At 37.8% G+C, this 22,529-nt stretch overlaps 1 protein-coding gene and 1 pseudogene across 1 annotated transcript; one reads left to right on the forward strand and one right to left on the reverse strand.

Annotated features, from left to right (window-relative positions):
* Positions 1-13,289: 13,289 nt before the first annotated feature.
* Positions 13,290-19,466, reverse strand: LOC124959292 (leucine-rich repeat-containing protein 59-like; annotated as a pseudogene).
* A 392-nt stretch (positions 19,467-19,858) lies between these two features.
* LOC124959293 (olfactory receptor 4A47-like) lies at positions 19,859-20,779 on the forward strand. The gene has a single exon (XM_047517840.1). The coding sequence runs from the start codon at positions 19,859-19,861 to the stop codon at positions 20,777-20,779; it is 921 nt and encodes a 306-aa protein (XP_047373796.1).
* Positions 20,780-22,529: the final 1,750 nt, after the last annotated feature.

Raw genomic sequence — 22,529 nt, forward strand, 5'->3', positions numbered from 1 at the left:
CAAAAAAACATGAATTTTGCTACTGGAAAGCAACAGAAAATACCTAAAACTGTGGGTTAAACTTTGGGATTGGATAGTGGTAGATGTTTGGGAGACAGTCCTGATTCATGATAGAAAAAGCCTATATCATCTCAAAGAGTCTGTGGGTGCAACTATGAACATCAGAAGGTGGTGCTGCTGAAGGTTGTGAAAGAGAAGGAAAACTGCTCAGAAGGCCTCTCATGTGCTGGAGGACATGCACATCATCAGAGCAGAACACACCTAGAAATATGAATGGTAAGGTGCTTCTGGTTGAGATGTCCAGGGGATAAGAGAGATGAGTGGAAATTGGAGGAAAAACTGCCATTGTTGTTGATTTACAGTCATAGAACCAGTAATGAATATACTGACATTTGTTCTACAGTTTTACATGTTATTTTTGCCACTATTAATATGAAAATGACCTTAAGTGAATCTTTGGTATTATACCTTTTTGACACCATGTGTTTATCATGAAACACATTTTCTCATGAAATGAATGAAAATGCATGAAAATTCATTTTCTTATGAAATTAATTTTTCATTTCTTGTTATTTTACATCTCCTTTTAATATACAATTATGGGTTCCTGTGAGAGGTGTACCATAATGCAGTTGATTTATAAATTCCAGCTGTGAATTGATAGCATGATACAAATAAGACCCTTATGAGAATGATCATGTTGTCATTTAAATCCTGATTCCATCACTATACTTAGGGTAGGAAATCCCATCTTATTTCATTATTACTGACATGTGCAGTAGACAGCTGAACAAAAGTTGATGCTTCTTATACATATTTCAGAGGATTAATGAATTAAGATTGGGATTATAATACTCCTAAGGATTTTTCATGGTTTGTAGGTGAACTGCTTTACTATCTGAAGTCAGCAATGATAAAGGATTAGATGGAATGGAGGAACAATGTAAATTACTTTGTCTTTTGGGCTTCACACAGAATCCAATGGAGCAGAAAGTGCTTTTTGAAATGTTCTTGCTCTTCTACATCTTGACCATGGTGGGAAATCTGCTCATCCTATGACCATAAATTTCAGTAAGACCCTGGGCTCACCAACGTACTTCTTTCTTGCTACATTATCATTTATGGATGCCATTTATTCTATAGTCATTTCTCCCCAAATGATTTCCAACATGTTCTTAAGGGAAAATATCATATCCTTTGAGTTTTGTATAACTCAGCTATTTATAGGACACATTTTTGGTGGCTCAGAGTTCTTTCTTCTGTTGGTGATGGCCTATGACCTCTATGTGACTTTGTAGAAGGCCTTGCATTATTTGGTTATCATGAGGCCAATGAGGCCATCTCTGTGGGTTGTGTTGCTGGTAGTTTCCTGGGTGGGGAGCTTTTTGCACTCAGTAATTGAATTTGTCACTATATATGATCCCCCATTCTGTGGACCCAATGTCATTGATCATTTCATATATGACATGTACCCCTTATTGAAACTTGTCTGTATTAACACCTATGCCATTGGCCTCTTTTTTTTTTGTTTTTAGACTATTTTTATTTTAAAGGAAAAATAGTGTGGGTACACGTATTTTTTTTTCCTTTTTTTAAATTATTGTATACAAATGAGATACATGTTGTTTCTCTATTTATACATGGAGTCAAGGCATACCATTTGTGTAATCATAAATTTACATAGGGCAATGATGTTTGATTCATTTTTTTTCCTTCCCCCCGACCCCTCCCACCCCTCTTTTCCCTCTATACAGTCCTTCTTTCCTTCATTCTTATCATCCTCCTTATCCCTAACCATAAACCTACCCCTAACCTAATGCTAACCCCTCCCACCCCTCATTATATGTCCTCATACGCTTATCAGCGAGATCATTTGTCATTTAGTTTTTTGAGATTGGCTTATCTCACTTAGCATGGTATTCTCCAATTTTGTCCATTTGCCTGCAAATGCCATAATTTTATCATTCTTCATTGCGGAGTAATATTCCATTGTATATATATGCCACAGTTTCTTTATCCATTCATCAACTGAAGGGCATCTAGGTTGGTTCCACAATCTGGCTATGGTGAATTGAACAGCAATGAACATTGATGTGGCTGTATCTCTTTAGTATGCTGATTTTAAGTCCTTTGGGTATAGGCCAAGGAGTGGGATAGCTGGGTCAAATGGTGGTTCCATTCCAAGCTTTCTGAGGAATCTCCACACTGCTTTCCAGAGTGGCTGCACTAATTTGCAATCCCACCAGCAATGTGTGAGTGTACCTTTCTCCCCACATCCTCGCCAACACCTGTTGTTGCTTGTGTTCTTGATAATCGCCATTCTAATTGGGGTGAGATGAAATCTTAGGGTAGTTTTGATTTGCATTTCTCTTATTACTAGAGATGTTGAACATTTTTTTGTATATCTGTTGCTTGCTTGTATATCTTCTTCTGTGAAGTGTTTGTTCATTTCCTTAGCCCATTTGTTGATTGGATTATTTCTATTCTTCGTGTAGAGTTTTTTGAGTTCTTTATAGATTCTGGAAATTAGGACTCTATCTGAAGTATGAGTGGCAAATATATTCTCCCACTCTGTAGGCTCTCTCTTCACATTACTGAGAATTTCCTTTGCTGAGAGAAAGCTTTTTAGTTTGAATCTATCTCAGTTGTTGATTCTTGCTTTTATTTCTTGTGCTATGGGAGTCCTGTTAAGGAAGTCTGATCCTAAGGCAACAATTGAAGGTTTGGACCTACTTTTTCTTCTATAAGATGCAGGGTCTCTGGTCTGATTCCGAGGTCCTTGATCCATTTTGAGTTGAGTTTTGTGTAGGGTGAGAGATAGGGGTTTAATTTCATTCTATTGCATATGGTTTTCCAGTTTTCCCAGCACCATTTGTTGAAGAGGCTATCTTTTCTCCATTGCATATTTTTGGACCCTTTGTCTAGTATGAGAAAATTGTATTTATTTGGATTTGTGTCCATGTCCTCTATTCTGTACCATTGATCTACCTGTCTATTTTGGTACCAATACCATGCCGTTTTTGTTACTATTGCTTTGTAGTAGAGTTGAAGATCTGGTATTGCAATACCCCCTGCTTCGCTCTTTCTACTGAGGATTGCTTTAGCTATTCTGGGTTTTTTATTCTTCCAGATGAATTTCATAATTGCTTGCTCTATTTCTGCAAGGTACATCATTGGAATTTTAATTGGAATTGCATTGAATCTGTATAGCACTTTACGTAGTATGGACATTTTGACAATATTAATTCTGCCTATCCAGGAACATGGGAGATCTTTCCATCTTCTAAGGTTTTCTTTAATTTCTTTCTTTAGTGTTCTGTAGTTCTCATTGTAGAGGTCTTTCACCTCTTTTGTGAGATTGATTCCCAAGTATTTTATTTTTTTCGATGCTATTGTGAATGGGGTAGTTTTCCTAATTTCTCTTTCTGAAGATTCATCACTTATATATAAAAATGCATTGGATTTATGAACATTGATCTTGTAACCTGCTACTTTACTGAATTCACTTATGAGTTCTAAAAGTTTTCTGGTGGAATTTCCAGGTTCCTCTAAATATATAATCATGTCATCAGTGAACAGGGATAGTTTGCGTTCTTCTTTTCCAATTCATATCCCTTTAATTTATTTGGTTTGTCTAATTGCTCTGGCTAGAGTCTCAAGGATGATGTTGAATACAAGTGGTGAAAGAGGGCATCCCTGCCTTGTTCCAGTTTTTAGAGGGAATGCTTTCAGTTTTTCACCATTTAGAATGATGTTGGCCATGGGCTTAGCGTAGATGGCCTTTATAATGTTAAGCAATGTTCCCACTACCCCAATTTTTTCTAGTGTTTTGAGCATGAAGGGATGCTGTATTTTATCGAATGCTTTTTCTGCATCTATTGAAATAATCATGTGATTCTTAACTTTAAGTCTGTTGATATGGTGAATGACATTTATTGATTTCCGAATGTTGAACCAACCTTGCATCCCTGGGATAAAACCCACTTGATCGTGGTGCACTATCTTTTTAATATATTTTTATATGCGATTTGCTAAAATTTTGTTGAGAATTTTTGTGTCGATATTCATTAAGGATATTGGTCTGAAATTTTCTTTCCTCGATGTGTCTCTGTGTGGTTTAGGTATCAGGGTGATATTGGCTTCATAGAATGAGTTTGGGAGGGTTCCGTCCTCTTCTATTTCATGGAATACTTTGAGGAGTATTGGAATGAGCTCTTCTTTAATGGTTTTGTAGAACTCGGCTGAGAACCCATCTGGTCCTGGACTTTTCTTTGTTGGTAGGCTTTTGATGACCTCTTCTATTTCATTGCTTGAAATTGATTTATTTAAGTTGTGTATGTCCTCCTCGTTCAGTTTAGGTAATTCATATGTCTCTAGAAACTTGTTGATGTCTTTGAGGTTTTCCGTTTTGTTGGAGTATAGATTTTCAAAATAGCTTCTAATTATGTTTTGTATTTCAGTCAGTGTCTGTTGTGATATTTCCTTGTTCATTCCGAATTTTAGTAATTTGAGTTTTCTCCCTCTTTCTCTTTGTTAGTGTGGCTAAGGGTTTATCAATTTTGTTTATTTTTTCGAAGAACCAACTATTTATTTTGTTAATTTTTTCCGATTGTTTCTTTTGTTTCAATTTCGTTGATTTCGGCTCTGATTTTAACTATTTCCTGTCTTCTACTACTTTTGGTGTTGGTCTGCTCTTCTTTTTCTAGGACTTTGAGTTGTAGTGTTAAGTCATTTATTTGTTGATTTCTACTTCTTTAGTTGAATGCGCCTCATGAAATAAATCTTCCTCTAAGTACTGCTTTCATAGTGTCCCATAGATTTTGATATGATGTGTCTTTGATCTCTTTTACTTCTAAGAATTTTTTCATTTCCCTCCTAATGTCTTCTGTTATCCATTCATCATATAATAGTGTATTATTTAATCTCCAGGTATTGGAGTAGTTTCTGTTTTTTATTCTGTCATTTATTTCTAATTTCAATCCATTATGATCTGATAGAGTACAAGGTAGTATCTCTATCTTCTTGTATTTGCTAACAGTAGCTTTGTGGCATAAAATATGGTCTATTTTAGAGAAGGATCCATGTGCTGCTGAGAAGAAAGTGTATTCGTTCTTTGTTGGATGGTATATTCTATATATGTCGGTTAAGTCTAAATTGTTGATTGTGTTATTGAGATCTATGGTTTCTTTATTCAATTTTTGTTTGGAAGATCTATCCAGTGGTGAGAGAGGTGTGTTAAAATCACCTAGTATTATTGTGTTGTGGTCTATTTGATTTCTGGAATTGAGAAGGATTTGTTTGAAGTACGTGGATGAGCCAATGTTCGGGACATCGATATTTATGATTGTTATGTCTTGCTGATTTATGCTTCCCTTAAGCAGCATGTAATGTCCTTCTTTATCCCTTCTGACTAGTTTTGGCTTGAAGTCCACATTATCTGAAATGAGGATGGATACTCCAGCTTTTTTGCTGTGTCCTTGTGCATGGTATGTTTTTCCCCATCCTTTTACCTTTAGTCTATGGTTATCTCTTTCTATGAGATGAGTCTCTTGTAGGCAGCATATTGTTGGATTTTTCTTTTTAATCCAATCTGCCAGTCTATGTCTTTTGATTGATGAGTTCAAGCCATTAACATTCAGGGTTATTATTGTGATATGATTTGTATTCCCAGTCATTTGACTCATTTTTGTTTTTTGACATGATTTGGTTTCTCCTTTATTTGGCTATTCCTTTAGGCTAGTTCCTCCCATTGCTGATTTGCATCATTGTTTTTCATCTCTTCCTCATGGAATATTTTGCTGAGAATGTTCTGTAATGCCGGCTTTCTTTTTGTAAATTCCTTTAGCTTTTGTTTATCATGGAAGGATCTTATTTCGTCGTCAAATCTGAAAGTAAGTTTTGCTGGGTATAAGATTCTTGGTTGGCATCTGTTTTCTTTCAGGGCTTGGTAAATGTTGTTCTAGGCCCTTCTAGCTTTTAGGGTCTGGATTGAAAAATCTGCTGATATTCTTGTTGGTTTCCCTTTGAATGTAATTTGATTCTTTTCTCTCGCGGTCTTTAAAATTTTGTCTTTATTTTGTGTGTTAGGTATTTTCATAATAATGTGCCTTGGTGTGGGTCTGTTGTAATTTTGTATATTTGGAGTCCTATAAGCCTCTTGTACTTGGTTTTCCATTTCATTCTTCAGATTTGGGAGATTTTCTGATATTATTTCATTGAATAGATTGTTCATTCCTTTGGTTTGTTTCTCTAAGCCTTCCTCAATCCCAATCATTCTTAAATTTAGCCTTTTCATGATATCCCATAATTCTTGTAGATTCTGTTCATGATTTCCTACCATCTTCTCTCTTGCCACCTTTGTTTTCAAGATTAAATATTTTGTCTTCAATGTCTGAGTTTCTGTCTTCCAGGTGTTCTATCCTATTGGTTATGCTTTCTATGGAGTTTTTAACTTGGTTTATTGTTTCCTTCATTTCAAGTATTTCAGTTTGTTTTTTTTTTTCAGTATCTCTAACTCTTTATTGAAATGATCTCTTGCTTCCCATATTTGGTCTTTTAACTGTTAATTGGTGCGATCATTTAATGCTTGCATTTGCTCTTTCATCTCCTCCTTCAATGCCTGAATTTGCTCTTTCATCTCCTCATTTGTTTCCCTGATTGTTTTAATTATGTATATTCTGAACTCCCTTTCTGACATTTCTTCTGCTGTGCTGTCATTGGGTTTTATTGATGTAGTATCTAGGTTTGTTTGGAACATTTTCCTCCCTTGTTTTCTCATATTGGTCATATCTCAGTGGGACTCTGAGATATTGCAGATTTCCTCTATTGGCTTATAGTGTCCCATTAGATTTCCAGTGTATCACCTCCCAGCCTTCAGTAGCCTGAAGTCTTGGAGGACCTTGATAATGCAGTGCTTCCAAAGAAAGCTGCCCCCAGCCCCCTACTGGTTCCAGGGCTGGGAGCTGGCTCTGTGCAGAAAGGCTGTCACTAGGGGGCCTGCACCGCGCAGCTGGCCAAGTGGGAGGAGCCCACCGCCGGAGTGTGCAAGGCTACCTAGGGAAGACGCTAGCTGCCCTGCCCTGCTCTGATAAGCCTCCCCATCCGTGCCTGCCGCCCAGGCCGAGCTTCACCCAGTGGGGGAGACTCACACCATGACTCTATTTTAGTCTGAGTCTCTCAATGCCTCCCCTTCTTGAGTTCTGGGGTCTGGAGCAACTGGAGATGCAGTCACCCTCTAGTCCGCCATCTTGGATCACCCCGTGGAAAGAGCCTTTGGCCGAAGGGGGCAGGGCAGCCTGGAGAAGTCTCTGGTTGCCCTGCCCTGATCCCAGAGACTTTTTGCAGGTCGAAGCTCTTCGTTGGCTCGGGGAATTGTGGCTGGCTCTGTGTAGAAAGGCTCTCACTGGGCGGTCTGCTCCGAGAAGCTAGCCTTGAAATGCACCTCCTGCCGCAGGGGGCCGGGCTGCATGGGGAAGTCCCTGACTGCCGTGTCCTGGTCCCTGAAGCCGCTTGTGGGGCAGAGCACGCTGCGCTGGCTCCGGGACTTGGAGCCGGTTCTGATCAGAAAGGCTCTCACTGGGGGGCCTGCTCTGAGAAGCTGGAGAAGCTGGCCATGTGGGAGGGGCCCACCGCTGGAATGTGCAGGGCTGCCTGGGGAAGACTCTAGCTGCCCTGCATTGCTCCGATAAGCCACCTCTATCTGGGCCTGCTGCCCAGGCCGAGCTTTACCCGGTGGGCGGGACTCACACGTGGCTCTATTTTAGTTCGAGTCTCTCAATGCCTCCCCTTCTTGAATCCTGGGTTCTGGAGCGACTGGAGATGCAGTCACCCTCTAGTCTGCCATCTTGGATTGCTCATTGGCCTCTTGGTGATGGCCAATGGGGGACTCATCTGCATGACTCTGTTTTTGCTCTTACTCATGTCTTATGCTGTTATCTTTCACTCTCTGAAGAACCTGAGTCAGGAAGGAAGGTGGAAAACTCTCTTTACCTGGGGCTCCCACAAAACTGTGGTTGTCTTGTTCTTTATTCCCTGTATTTTCATGTATGCAAGACCAGCTAAGACTTTTCCCATTGACAACTCATTGAGTGTGATTTACACAGTCATAACCCCCATGCTGAACCCCATCAACTACACTCTGAGAAAATCAGAGATGACAAACACTTTGAAGAGACTGTGGAGATGAAAAGTCACATCGGGTAGGAAATGAGTGTTTCCCTCTATGGGGAGAGTCGTCTTACCATAAAAGTGTCTTCTTAGGAAGCATAACATTTGTGAAATTGATGCTAACTTCCTTTCCCTCCAATGTATTTCTTGTAAGTACAATTAAAGCATCAAATATGTGGTTGTACTTCTAATAGTTTCCCTACTATAATGTAAACTCTATAATGTCTTGTCTATCACTACTAGAAAGTTCTCATGCACATGTAGTAGAGTGTTTATCTAAATATGTACTAAATTAATCAATAAAATTTTGGGATCTTTGCACTGATGTTATTTAATTTTTGCATTTACTCTTATTCCTCACTTTGCTCTTCTCCAGCTTATTTTTTGACTTATTTTTGTGTTGATCCTCATTAGTATGTTTTAAAATTTTAATGCTATATAAATACCTTCATTTGATTTCCATTTCATATTTAAATTTTAATACAGAAATTATACTTGGTAATGTAAAAATGAAATACTTAACAGTGAGTAACATTAAAAGTAGAACCCACACAACATGGTAAATTGAAGAAATCTATATCTCTCTCATCAGAATCTCTCATCACTGGTCTCAGATGCAGGTAACAAAATGTTTTCTTGTTTCCTCAAATAAGGAGTTTTATCACTTGTGACCACCTGGGTGAAACTGGAGGACATTATATTACGTGATAAAAGCTGGACACAGAAAGACAAATACTGCATGGTATCATTTATTTATAGAATCCAAAATAGCCACAATCCTGGGACAGAGAACAAAGGTTGAAAAGTAAGGGGACAGTGATGTTGTTCCAAAAGTGCAATATTTGCTACACTGCAAAATGTCTCCTGTGATCTGTGTTATTTGTGCTCTGTTATTAAGTATAGCTATCATGCATTATTACTATAGCATGATCGCTATACTTAATACTATATTATATGCTTGACATTTGATAAGAGGGTAGATAAGTGTTCTCATCACAAAAATATATCACACAAATATAATGCACTGATGAAGACATTAAAAATGTTAAAGAAAGTAAATTGGATCATGGAAAATGACACCATGTGAAAATATGAGTTTGTGAACAGGAAAGTGGTTACCCAAAATAACAAGTACATGAGCAAATATATGAGTTTCCTTTCTAAATATCTTTAACATATAATTACTAAACTAATAGTAATGAAGCCATATTGTGGACCTTTAACACAATCCCCACAACTCAAATAAACATGTTTAGTAAGATAAGGAAATAAAAAGAAAAAGAGACACTAAATAATACAAATGAAGTATAAAAATGGTAAAGAATAAACAACATAAAGAACTCATAATCAATGATATGCTTAAAATTAACCATACCAATGGTTGCATCAATGTAAATGGTCTAAATATTGCATTAAAATGAGAGATCAAAGACTCTGAAAAAAATCTAAGGCTGTCTTATATGCTGCTTCCAGAAATACACTTTAAGCACAATGTAAGGTATAGATTAAAAGTTTTGGAAGTTAACAGTTTCCTAGGGAATCATTCATTTAATCCAGATAATAATTTATTTTACTTAATCTAGATGCCAGTACTTTTTAGAGTTGCTAAAACTTCTCAAGTTTTTAGAAAAACTTTCTGTGTATTCTTTGTGTCATTTATAATTTTGAAATCTTTGTCTCCTTCATTATTTTTTGTAATTAGAATAAAGAGTGATTACTCATTTCTCATATCATTCTTATTTTTTATCCTACCAGCTAGACCTTAGATATTTGAATACAGAGTGTTCGCCACAAGCTCATTTGTTAAAAACTTAGTCCTCAGCAGGATGCTAATGGAAGGTGGTTGAAATTTAAGAGGTGTAACCTAGTAGCAGTTTTTATGTCATGGGGAGACAGGTTCCAGAAGAGGATTGTTGAAACTGATCTCTTGCTCTCTCCTTTTATTTTCTTGAGATGGAAACGGTTTGCTTCAAAATATGGTCCCCACCATGACATGCTGCATCACCACAGGTCCAAAGCAAAGAGGCCACTTCTTAGTCATGGCCTGAAAGCTCAAAACTGTGAGCCAAAATAAAATTTTTCTCTTATTAAGTTGGTGTGACTCAGGTATTTGTTAGAGTAATGGAAAACATGTAATAGCTCTAATTAATTTTTTCTAATGGTGAGACCTCTTTTATTTCATTTTATTCTCATAAAATACTTTTGTTTTTGTTAATTGTGTGGTTGTGTAATTTTTTTTGTTGAAAGGATATTTGATCTTTTATTTCTTTTTAAGCAATACAAACTCTACCGATGTTAAGTTATCCTGAGAGCACTCAGCTCACACCCCATTGTTTGAAATAGTATTTTCATTTGAATCATATTACATATTTTGGGTTTTAATTTCTAACACTATTTCACCAAAGAACCTTTAAAAATAGGACTTTGAGCTGTATGAATTATAAAGTCATAATTGGTTTCTACCAGCAATCTCATTCCTTTTTGAAGTTTTTTTATTTTACTTGTTCTAATTATTTGTACATGAGAGTAGAATGTATTTATACATTCTGATAGAACACACATAAATGGAGCGTAATCTCTCATTTTTGTGATTATAATTCCTTTCATTTCTAGATTTATTGAAAAGCAATCAGGCATGATTAATACTCTCATTATAAAACAAAAGTGAAAATCCTATTGTACAGAACTATGTATCTGATAGATGTGGTGTGAGGAGTTTAACATTATGTTGTGTTATAAAATCTTCTTGATTTATATATTATCCCCTTCATTGCAGAATAAATGAGCCTTTTGTATGTTTAAAATAACTTTCTCCAAGTTACAATATCATAAAGAAGCCTAGCCCCAGTCACCTCTCTATGAGTTATGTGTAATCTTGCTTAAAATTCACATTGGCTACTTTGAAAATGTTTTGACCATTGCATCTCACCTTGTATCTCCACCTGATTGGACCTCAGTTCCTTCAGGAAGGCCCTGGATCATTATTTAACTTTCTTTTGTTAGATAAGAAAATGTATTTTTTTTTAAAAGCAGATTTTGGTTCACAGAAATTTTAGCAAAAATCACAGAGAATTTTCTGAAATCTCTCTTCCTTAGAGTTTCCTGCTTGTTCCATTTTCTGCTGCTCAAACAGAATAAGTGAGACTGCTGAATTCAAAAAGAATGGAGAATAATTTTGTCATGGTTCCAGAATCTGGGAAGCCCAAGAACATGGCACTGACATCTGGAGGGAGTCTGGAGGCTGTGCCATCCCTTGGTAAGGGGGGAAGTGTAGAATAGGGCAAGGATGAGACAGCAAGGGAGGGCTGAGCTGACCTTTATCAGCATACCACCCCTATGATAACCAACCCACTGCAGAACCACAGTATTGATCCAATGAATTAGTTCCCTCTGTATTTTTTTGATATGTCAGACATGGATTTAATAATTGTAGAAATCCAAAAGAATCAGCATCAAATCTCCAAGTCAGAGTGAACTCTAGCCAGCAGGTTGGCTCATTCACTGAGCTGCCTCAACCAGCCAAAGGAACTTTGATGTCTAGGCTGACTTCTGTATTTTCATAATCCCATCATTATATGTCATGTGTTTAGTTTCATAAAGCATTTAGACCCAAGGCACTGCAACTTGGGAGTAGACTAAGGAATACCTAGTGATTCTGAGTAATGTGTGGACCTGTGTGGCACAGGTATCCATGGGAGCAGAGGAGAGAGTAAAGTCTTTCTTCCAGTATCAGGACAGTCATGAGTGGCAGAACTACCCAGAAAGGACCACCAGGGCTAATAAGCAGGACCCTGCTCTAGGTCTCTAAACTATGACAAGTTCTTGCTCCCCATGGGGAGATGTAGGAGCTTGTAATTGGGAGTTTTCAGAGAATGAGCACCAAGACAAAGTCCTTCTGATGCCTTCATCCAGCTGTTGTGAAAAGATGAGGCAGAGACAAGAAGCTCAATCTAGCAGTCAAGAGAATGGACAGTGCTGCCCTTGCTTGGGCTAGACTTTAGTTTTATGCACCACTTCTCAGCTCCATCTTGCTACTTATTTCCCTTCAATTCCTAGTTTCCATTCATTCCTTCCTTTCTGTCATAGTTCTAGAATCCAACAGTTCTGAACTTCAGTGTCTATGAAGCTGAGTGTTCAGGTTGCCTCTGAGGTATTTAGTCACACCTATGCTGATGGAGCTGCCACAGACAATGCAGTTTTGCAGAGATTCACCTCCTCACTTCCTGGCAATCAGGGAGTTAATGCTCTGAACCTGAGGCAAGGAGCTGTGCCTGCTGCCATTTTGTGGAAGCCATTTAAGCTGGAGCATACTCCACAGGAGCAGCCCAAGACCTTGATGGCATGAGATCTCTATTGTGAAACATGACTCTGTCTAACGGGAAAGTTTCTGTACTTTGGCAGAGACATAATTCTGGTGTGAGTTCTCTCTGAACATTAGAGAGGAGGCCAAATGATGTTAAGGAAAGAAAGAAGACCAGAGTGGGATTCTGGTTCTTCCTAGACTATCTGGGAGACTTCAGGTGACTTATGGAAGGCCTCATTTACTCTGCCTGCAGGTGTTACATTGGGCTGATGGTTGTGAAGTTCCTTTCTCAGTCAGAGATTTTGTATGGTCCTTAAAATACTTGAATGTCTTAGGGGTCATTTATGAAATAGATAACCCATTCCTGATTTTGACTGGATTTCCTGAGCAAGGTGGTCCTCTTGTCCCAGTACTACACTGCCTCCTGATCAGCCTCGGCTACCCAGGGATCAATTAAAGAAAGCGCTTGTGACACAAAAGTATAAATGTCGTCATAGCTGACCATTAATTAGCAATGAATCTTTCCTTTACACATCTTTGTATAACAACTAGAAAAGGCTGTTTCTCTCTCTCCACCAGAAGGTCACTCCTTTAGCCCTGTAGGTAACTATTCCTTCCTACCTTCCCTTTCCTCTCATTCCACCAAGGAACCCTGACTAAGGAACAACAAGAAGTCCTAGAAAGCAGAGGTCTCAAGTACCAACTGGCAGCCATTTGAAGATGGCAGTTAATTCTGGTCCTAAAGGCTGTGTCCAGCAGAAGCCAATTCCATAGGAATGTGAGCTCCAAGGCCCGAGGTTAGCAGTTGCAGAGGACGAGCTCACTGCTGAGAGTTTGTGTGCAGAACCCATGGAGGATCTCGTGGCAGCACAGACCCTGCACAGCATTGTCATGGATGGTGTTCACACTGGGGTGGGGGGGTGCAGCACTGCTGTCCCTCCACAGGCAACCAGTCCATCGACCACACATAGCACTAAAAGTGGCAGCAGCAGCTTCAGCACAGCCCAGGACCAAGTGTGTTTCCACGGGTGAGTTGCTGGGATGGGAGCCAAACTTGGATTTGGGGGCCTGATGTGCTTTCTTCTTGGACTCCTTCTCCTGCTCCCGCATGGAAGCTTTGAGGGCATCGGACTCTTTTCCCTGATGCTCTTCTCTGGTACCTTTCCACTTCCTCAGTTTGGGCTCCTGAGCTTCCTTAGCTCTCTGTTTGGCCTCCCACCTCTTCTCTGCCTCTGGTTGCCCTTCCAACTTCCTCTGCCTGTGTCTCTCCTGATCTGCCTGCACAGCCTTCATGTGCTGTGACACCTTGTTTACACACTGCTCACACTGTTTCTCATCCAACAATCATTGGCCACTGTGGCCAGGACAGGGTCCAAGAGGTTGTCCTTCAGGTTCAGTCACTTCAGGTTCTTGAGCTGAGCAACTCTGACAGGCAGTGTGACCAGCCTGTTTTTGAGCACATCCAGGTGTTGGAGCTGGACCAGATGGCCAAAGTCAGTCAGCAGCTGCAGCTTGTTCTCACTGTGGACTAGTTTCACCAGGTGTGTGAGGCCACTACTCATTTTATGGTAGGACAAATCTGGTACAGTGGCCTTTGGAAATGCAGCCAGCTGTTGACCAGGACCTCATTCAGGTTGCTGAGCTCAGGTCCAGCTCCTTGCCATCCAGCTTGTGTCAAAGGTTCCTGTCCTTCCTACTGGCCTTGTCCTTTGTCATGGTGATGCTGATTGAACTGGCCCCAGCTCTTGGGGCTAGTCCAGCCAGTGAGAGAGGCTGAAAGCATATCACTCAGGAGCTGTGCACTAACTGGCCACCCCCTGAGCCCTCCACCAACACTGCCTCTGGGAGACCACCGCAAGTATCCCAGCCAGAGGCACTCCCAGACCCAGGACCGTTCCCACCAGTGCAGCCAATAATCCCATTTATTTATTTATTTATTTATTTTTTTGTTTGTTTTATTTGTTCTATTTAGTTATATATGACAGCAGAATGCATTTTGACTCATTGTACATGAATGGAGCACAACTTTTCATTTCTCTGGTAGCATATAATGTAAGATACACCATTCATGCAATCATACATGTACATAGAGTAGTAATGTCCTTCTCATTCCAACATTTTCCCATTTCTATACCATCTCCCCTGCCCTCACTCTCCTCTGCCCAATCTAAAATTTCTCTATTCTTCCCTCCTGGTCACCTCACCTTGCCCCAATATAGATCACTATCCACATATCAGAGAAAACAGTTGGCCTTTATTTTGGTGGGGTTTGGTTTATCTTGCTTACATGATATTCTCTAACTCCATCCTTTTACCTGCAAAGGTCATAATTCCATTCTATTTTAAGGTGGAGTAATGTTCCATTGTGTAATCCACTCTTGAGGGTCTCACCTCTCATTGTTCATTGTCCAATTTTGTTGTTCAAAATATGCCCTCCTCGGCATGGTGCTACCCCTTCTGTGTCTTTGCCTTAGAATGTAAACTTGGTAATTAGTTTGTTAACATCTATCAAATCAGGTCATAAATATTTGGATTGTAGAAAAGATAGATCTGGGAAGACCCGATCTTGACAATGTTGAGACTTCATTGTGCATGAGCAGGGGTAAGTTTTCATTTACTATCTTTTTCATCAGAGCATTGTAGTTTCTCTCAATGGTCTTGTACATATTTGGCTAGAGCAATACTCAAGTATTTCATTTTGGGGAGAAACAGAGTAAGTGCTACTGTGTTTCTAACTTCAATTTAACTTGTGTATTGCTGGCATATAGGAAAGTAATTGATATTTGCACATTATTTTTTTGTATTTCAGCTTCACACTAATCATTTATTAAATCCAGAGTTTTGTAGAAGTATTTGTGATTTTCTTCATAGAAGATGTCAACTGCAAAGTGGGATGATTTTACATCTTCTCTTTTCTATACTTTCTTTTTCTTGTGTTACTATTGAGTACAATGTTGTAAACTGGTGAGAGGGAACATCCTTCCCTCATTCCTGATTGTTATGGTTTAGATATGAGGTGTCCTGCACAATCTCCTGTGTGAGGTAGTGCAAGAATCTTTGGAGGTGAAATGATTAGCTCACGAGAGTCTTCATCTAGTGAGTGCACTAATCCATTGATGCTGGTTAAAAGGGAAATAACTCTAGGTAAGTAGTGTGTGACAGGAAGAAACTGGTTTGGATACACAAAAGCTGACTAAAAGTGATCTTATCAGTAAAGCTTCTAGACTCTCACTATTAATGATGATGTCAGGTTTTGATTGCTTTGAAAATACTCTTTTTTAAAAAACCTTAGGGACTTTTATTCATAGTTTACAGAATGTCCTTACAACAAAGGGCGGTCAAATTTTATTACATATATTTTCTGCAAATGTTGATATAATCCTGTGATTTTTCTTCCTTATTCTATGGTGTAATGAATTATGTTAATTGATTTTTGAATGTTGAACCAGGCTTCTACATCTGAGATAATCTCACTTGGCCATGGTGTATATATCTTGAACCACTTTGGTGAATTTGGTTTGCAAATTGTTGAGCATTTTTGCTTAACTAACAGCAAGTTCTCTTTACTCTCATTTCAAAAGAGCTTTAAATGTAGTTCAGATTCCTTAGTAAGATCTGTGATACCTGTGCAAGACTTAGTTCTTGCTCATGTCTTCACCTTCCATTTTTTCATCCTCTCCCTGTCTTATCCCCCTTCAGGTTCAATGACCTCCATCTTGAAATTGCCCAGCTGTGTCCCACATCGGATCTTCCATATGTGACAGGAACAATTGACTTCTAATCCTTGGACTTTAGCTTAAATCTCACCTTTAAAAAGACCTTATTTAATTGCCTTAATCAAAGAGTGTCTTGCTCTTATCTTTTTCTCTCACAATGATCTGTTGTTGTCCAATCAGAGATTACAGCTCTGTTCCTGAGGCTGGCTTTGAAGTCATGATTCTCCTGCATCAGTCCCTTGAGTCATTGAGTTTACAGGCTTATACCACTGCAGCCGGCACTACTATTTAGTTTTTAGAAAAAGAAGTAATAAAGAGAATAAATACATATATAACTAGTTACTATGGCTGCATAAACCTTTAAAAATATAATTGATCTCAAACTCATAAGGAGAAAATTGAAGATTAAATAAACAGAAAATTAAATTGCTCTGACCCATAAAAGGAGTAAGTGATAAACTCATCTTCTTTGGAACAAATTAATGGAGATGATATTTTATTCTTGTTTATTTGTCCCATGACATTTATGAAACAACTTTTCCTTGTTACATCCTTGTGACTCTACTCATGAGTTTGATGGATTGGGTCTTGACACATAGATGTTCCTTTAAAAGTATATGGAGAGCCCAGGGAGTGTAATTAAGCAGGAATCAGTTTGGATACATTCCAGTTGTCCATGATTAACGTGTGTTCCTGGTATAAAATCTTTAGTGATTTCTGTCCCTGTCAGGGAAAAGCTCTCCTCTGTTAGTAATAGTTATGATTTTTTTAAAAGATGATTTATTATTCTTAAAGAAGGATTTGAAAAAGCACATGAGTACTCCATCCATAATCCAAGCACAAGAGTTTAGCTTATGAGGACAAGAAGAGAAAGATTAAAAAACTGAATGGTATTCATTAAAGTTACCAAAAGAGACATCAAATTTTTCTTTTTTAAAAATGCTAGGTGTGCTATTCCTTGTTGAAGTTATTTGTTTGCATTTTTAGTTAATTGTTTTAATATGAAAAATTATAATTTTTCTCTTTTTACCATGAAATTTCTTTGAATACCACTACAATCGCTAATTATTTTTTCCAGTATTTAGTGGACTCTGGAGAAAATGGACAAATATGGTTGTGTGATTTGAAATTTATTTTCCAAGAACAGCACATCTTTTTTTCTTCTGTGAGTACACTGGATGGAAGAGGGATTACTCACTATTTGTGAGGAGATCAAATTTCCTCATTCACTGCAGACAAGCTTCTAAAGGTAGGATTTTATAGTCAGTAGAAGAAATAAGATTTTGAAGTTGTGTAACTGTTTTATAACACAGGACATTATGTCATTTGAGTATGTAATAAAATAGTGATAAACTTCCACAGGCAAAAAGTGGTTGTTCAGATGGCATAGGAGAGACATTACAAATATATTCCACAAATTGAAAATTTAAGTAAGGGACCATCTGCATCCTCAACACTGTTGCTTCCATCCGGAAAAGTAGGTGGTCCAAGGGAAAAGCTGCTTCCTCAGTCAGTGTGGGGATTCCATCTCCTCTGATGACCTGAGCCTGGGTTAGACCCTGAGACTTACTGTGCTAGTGGACAAACTGATGCCTGGAAGTTCACTCCCTGTGAACTCTGTGGCACAATATAGTGCTCTATGCACACTTTTGGTTCACTAAATGGAAGGATTGGACTACCACATACCTTTGTACAATAATCACCAACACTTGCACAACTGTGTTGTCTGTTTCTGGTCTCTGAAATGAGTATCTGCCAAAGAGTCAATATTAGATGTGGCAGGGGCTCCTGCTGTCCACAGGGATGTAAGGGGATGAAATGAGAATGATCACACTTGCAGGATATTATAAATAGAGAGTCAAGAGGACCATATAAATGTATATATAAGCAACATAAGAGAAATAAAGAAAGGTAGAACACTGGCAAAATTTGACCTGAAAGATAAGACGAAGGAAGTACCCTTTAGTTAGACAAAACCTAGGAAGGAAGAGATTTATTGTGAAAAATAAAATATGTACTTTTGTAATACTAAAAGATATCTACTTGAAGATATCAATGAAATAGTTGTAGATGCCAGGGTGAAAAGTAGGGGTGAGAAGATGTTGAAGATATGCAATTCAGAGTGCTTGAGTTATTTATGGGTTAGGATAGCATCGAATGTTCAGACAAAGTCTCTAGAAGGAGGTTTCAGGTTTTTGGTATATTGAGACTGTGGTAACTGTTCGTTTGTCAAGTTATCACCTGAAACTATTATGGTTTGATTGTGTCCACACCATATAATTCATTTAAATTATTTTTTTTATTTTTACAGACTACATTTTGATTCAATGTACACAACTTTTCTATAGTTGTACAGAATGTAGATTCACACTATTCATGTAAACATACATATACATTGGATAATACTGTTTGTTTCATTTTACTATCTTTCTGTCCTCCACCCCATGTAATTTATATGTTGATGTCCAATGTGCAGTACCACAAGAAACAGATTTGTTTGGAAAAAGGGAGTTTGTGAAGGTCATCCAGGTATAAAATTGTATTAGGATGGGTCCCAAACCCATATAACTTCTACTCTATTGAAATAGAAAATTTGAATGCAGAGAAAATGATACAAGAAGAGAAACTGGTCATCAGCAAGTCAAGGATGGAGCAGGTCCTTCCCTCACAGTTTTCTGAGGGATCCACCACAGCCAAAACCTTCATTTTGATCCTCTAGCAGCAGGGCTCTGAGACAATACATTTGTGTCTAAAAGGACTTTAACTCTAGCAGATGAAGACAGTTTTGGTACCAGGAAGAGAGGTGCTGCTGCTGCAATAAATGTCTAACATATAAAACCAGCATTGTGATTGATTAATGGATACATGTTGGGAGAGTTTGATAATCATGATAGAAAGAGCCCATATGGCTTTGTAGAGATGATGGGTAGAAACGTGAACATTGAGAGGTAATGCTGGTGCAAGAAAAGAGGAGAGCAGTGGAGATGGCCTCTGTCTTGGAGAATGGATACATCACTGTGAGCACAATGTCCCTGGAAACAAAAATGCTAAGATGCTTGGAGGTGATATTTCCAGTGGACCAGAGGGCCAAAGAAAGTGGAGGAAGGACATAATTTTCTAAAGAATCAGTTCCACTATGGATACAATGACTTGTGGTCTGTAGTCTTCTATTAAAATTGATTTATCCACACTTCATATGGAAACTACCTTAAGTGAGTTTTATACGTTGTGAGTTTTACCTTAAGTTCAGTTTTATGCTGTGTGACTTTGACTTTATACATAGTACAACTTTACATGGATTTTCCTTTTGTTCTCTCGTAATTTCATATCTTTAAACACATCTAAAAAGTAACTTTCCAAATCTCAACAGGTTTAGAATGGGTTTAGAATGCTGTGAATCAATAGCATGGCTTCAAGAAATATATTTATCAACATGTGTCTCAAGTTGGTCATTAAATTTTGGACAACATAGTTTTGTATCCAATCACTCAGGGCAGGAAAACTTACCTTATTTTACTTGGATCTAGGAATCTACTGAAGCTGTGTGCCAGCAGTAGATGCTTCAAACATATATGGCAGATGAATAAAAGAGGTCGTACTGTTTCTCAGGAGTTTTCATTGTTTTACAGGTAAACTGCTTTACTTTCTGAAATTGGCATCAATAAGTGAATAGATGGAACACAGGAACAATGAAACTTACTTTGTCCTCTTGGGCCTCACACAAAATCCAAAGGAGCAAAAAGTACTTTTTGTTATATTCTTGTTCTTCTACATTTTGACCATGCTGGGGAACCTGCTCATAGTCACAACTGTAACCTTCAGTAAGACCCTGGGCACGCCAATGTACTTCTTTCTTGCTAATTTATCATTTGTGGACATTATTTATTCATCTGTCATTTCTCCCCATTTGATTTCAAACTTGTTTTTAGGAAAAGTTGTAATATCCTTCAAGTTTTGTATGTTTCAGCTCTTTGCAGAACACCTTTTAGGTGGGACAGAGGTCACTATTCTGTTGGTGATGGCCTTTGACCGCTATGTGGCCATCTGCAAGCCCTTGCATTATTTGGTGATCATGAGGCCATGGGTGTGTGTTGTACTGCTGGTAGTTTCCTGGGCTGGAGGTTTTGTGCACTCTACATTTCAAATTGGCACTATTTATGGGCTCCCATTCTGTGGCCCCAATGTCATTGACCACTTTACTTGTGACATGTACCCCTTATTGCAACTTGTCTGTGGTGACACCTATGTCACTGGCCTCTTAGTGATTGCCAATGGGGGGCTGATGTGCGTTATTATGTTTCTGCTTTTACTCATGTCTTATGTGGTCATCTTTCTCTCTCTGAAGAACCTGAGTCTGGAAGGGAGACGGAAAGCTCTCTCCACCTGTGGCTCCCACATCACTGTGGTTGTCCTCTTCTTTGTTCCCTGTATTTTCATGTATGCAAGACCAGCTAAGACTTTCCCCATTGACAAGTCATTGAGTGTGTTTTATATGGTCATAACCCCCATGCTGAACCCCTTCATCTATACTCTGAGAAACTCAGAGATGACAAATGCTATGAAGAAACTCTGGACAATAAGCCACATCAGGTAGGAAATCATTGAATCTCCCACTATGAAAAGAACCATTTCACTGTGAAGCTGTCTCCTTAGGATGTACTATTTATTTCAGACCTAAAACTGATACTAATTTGCTAAGGCATTTTTGTTAAGCATAATTAATGAATAGATTATAGGTTTTGATATTAACATATTTCCCCAGTGTATTACTCATTCTGTATTTTCTGGTTTATCAAGGGATCTAGGAATTTCTTTGGCACATATACTAGGAATTTAATAAAATTATGCAATCTATTTATGAATAAAATTTTTATATCATTACAAAGATGTGTATTCAATTTTTTTACATTCATTTGTAGTAACTATGTTGTCATTCCTCATTTTATTTTTCTTTTAGTTTATTTTTTATTATAGTAAAGTGTTATATATGTCTTTTTTATTTGATTTTCCTAGCATGACCTAGTAATTTTAGGATAGTAGTTTTATTTTTAAATTAAATTTGGAAAGCATAACAAGTATGAATATTGCAATGGAACCCTTGCAAAATGGGATTTCTGTAAAAAGGTATATGGTGATTCCCTCACCAGCATCTCCCAGTACTGATCCTGGGTGCAGGCACTGTTTCCAAGATTCTTCAAGTTAAGAAAGCTTATACCTTGTGTGACCTGGGTGGTCTCATGCTAAATGATATAAGCTGGACACAGAAGACAAATAGTGCATGATGTGATTCATATGTGAACACTAAAGTCTTCACACTCACAGAAGCAGAAAGAGGAATGATGGTTGTCATGACTGGAGAGTGGGAAAACTGGAGATGTTGGTCCAGGAGTACCAAGTTTCATAAAGAAGCTAACTAATTCTGGAGTCAAAAGCATGGTAGCTACTGTTAACTTTGCTGTATTGTATACAGGACTCCTAATAAGAGGGTAGATGTGAAGTGCCCTACCATGAAAAGTTTAAAGAAAACTCTAATCATGTGACATGATGGATATGCTAATTATAGTTATCATTTCACTATATACACATATATCAAAATATCATTGTCCACTCAAAACCTATGTGATTTTTATTTGTCAATCTGATATCAGTGAACTGAAAAATTAAAGACACTCAAGATGATGCTTCCATTACTACTAAAATATGATTGCTTTTCAATGTGTTTTTCTAGTTTTTGCAGTTCTTTTTCCCTATGAGTTCTATATTAGTAGAGATTCACAGTTGAATTATTTTGTTTCAACTTTATTACATTGTCCATTAATCTTTGTTTTTCTGTCCCCAACTTTATGATGATTATACTCATTTGGTGTTTCCCTTTCAAATTTAAGTGTAACTTCTTTATTCTTTCTTTGTTTTCCTGCAGTATTCCCTGGTCATTTTCGTAATTGTAAGCATTTCTTTCTTTTCAAATTCTAACACTTGTAATAGATTTCCTTGGTGAGCTGGATTGATGGCTACATCCAGGATAATGTGAAATAATGGTGATGACAGCTGATATGTGTCAAATTTTATTGAAATAATAAAATTAAAATGGTATGCTTTTTCTACACATGTTATTTGTAGTTATTTATGTGATTAAAATGTTTATCCTTATACATGCTAATACGATCAATTACTACTTAGGATTTTATTATATTTTGGCATTTGTGGACTAAAGTTTGATAGGGTTACATTATGTTATTTCCTTATATCAAAGGATTCTTATGGGTCTTTTTAGAGTTTTTTTGCATTGATTTTTATAATATGAGAGTATAGATATCCATATATACATCACTATTTTGGAATAT

This window comes from Sciurus carolinensis, chromosome 11 (genome assembly GCF_902686445.1).
Source record: "Sciurus carolinensis chromosome 11, mSciCar1.2, whole genome shotgun sequence".
Taxonomy (NCBI): Eukaryota; Metazoa; Chordata; class Mammalia; order Rodentia; family Sciuridae; genus Sciurus; species Sciurus carolinensis.